Below are 1,148 nucleotides of genomic sequence, written 5' to 3'. Positions count from 1 at the left end.
GCGGCAGGCGCGGGAGAAGATGCTGGCGGCGCAGCGCGCGGACGGGGCGGCCCCGGGGGGCGAGGGCGTGACTCTGCAGCGCAACATCACGCTGCTCAACGGCGTGGCCATCATCGTGGGCACCATCATCGGCTCCGGCATCTTCGTGACGCCCACGGGGGTGCTCAAGGAGGCGGGCTCGCCGGGGCTGGCGCTGGTGGTGTGGGCCGTGTGCGGGGTCTTCTCCATCGTGGGCGCGCTCTGTTACGCCGAGCTGGGCACCACCATCTCCAAGTCAGGCGGCGACTACGCCTACATGCTGGAGGTCTACGGCTCGCTGCCCGCCTTCCTCAAGCTCTGGATCGAGCTGCTCATCATCCGGCCCTCCTCACAGTACATCGTGGCGCTGGTCTTCGCCACCTACCTGCTCAAGCCGGTCTTCCCCACCTGCCCGGTGCCCGAGGAGGCCGCCAAGCTCGTGGCCTGCCTCTGCGTGCGTGAGTACCGAGCGCGGGGCGCGGGAAGAGGGGGCGTGGTCCTTGGGTCCCCCAGTTCCATCCCCGGAGGTTCTAGGTCACTGGCCCCAAGCCACGTGCATTTCATTCATTGGTGTACGACCCTCTAGGCGGCTCTGGGAGTACCCCAGCGAGGAGACAGCAGGGTCCCCGCCCCGACCCCCACACTCAGCGGGCAGTCCTCTGCCTTAGCCCTTGCGGAGCAATATTGCCAGCCTCTTGCCTGGCGCCCACGTGGAGTGACCTAGCAAGCTCATGGGCCCTGAGGTTTAACTCCCTAGGCCCAGAGGGACCACCTGCTCCCTGCCGGCCATGGTAGCGTATCTCCTAGGTCCCCGGCGTGTGCAGAGTGGGGCTAGGGTGAGGAGTGGTCCCCCAGCTCGGCCCCCCCACCCCGAGGCAGGAGCCTGGGGGGGCTACCTTCGCAGTCGGGGGGTGGGCACCTCAAACCCCACCCTTCCCCCCACGCCCGTCTTGCCTCAGCCTGCCCTTGGGCACCGCACGCTCCCAAGCCGGACTGGAGTACACACGAGAAAACAGGGGAGTCGCAGGGCCTGGGTCTCCGCCCGCGCAGCCACTCCTGGATCTCCCGGGGACCCCTAGGGTTCCGGGCCCGCGCGCCACATGCTGCCGGCCATGCGGAGGGGCGCAGCT

At 68.8% G+C, this 1,148-nt stretch overlaps 1 protein-coding gene across 1 annotated transcript; it reads left to right on the top strand.

Annotated features, from left to right (window-relative positions):
• Positions 1-4: 4 nt before the first annotated feature.
• Positions 5-476, top strand: LOC100954181 (putative L-type amino acid transporter 1-like protein MLAS; the record flags this gene model as incomplete). The annotated part of the gene is made up of 1 exon (XM_003803915.3): positions 5-476. A coding segment is annotated over one exon (472 nt), but the record flags the coding sequence as incomplete, so codon positions are not given.
• Positions 477-1,148: the final 672 nt, after the last annotated feature.

Source organism: Otolemur garnettii, unplaced genomic scaffold, assembly GCF_000181295.1.
Source record: "Otolemur garnettii isolate 467f Iridium unplaced genomic scaffold, OtoGar3 scaffold06148, whole genome shotgun sequence".
NCBI lineage: Eukaryota > Metazoa > Chordata > Mammalia > Primates > Galagidae > Otolemur > Otolemur garnettii.
This window is presented reverse-complemented; position numbering and strand designations above follow the sequence as displayed.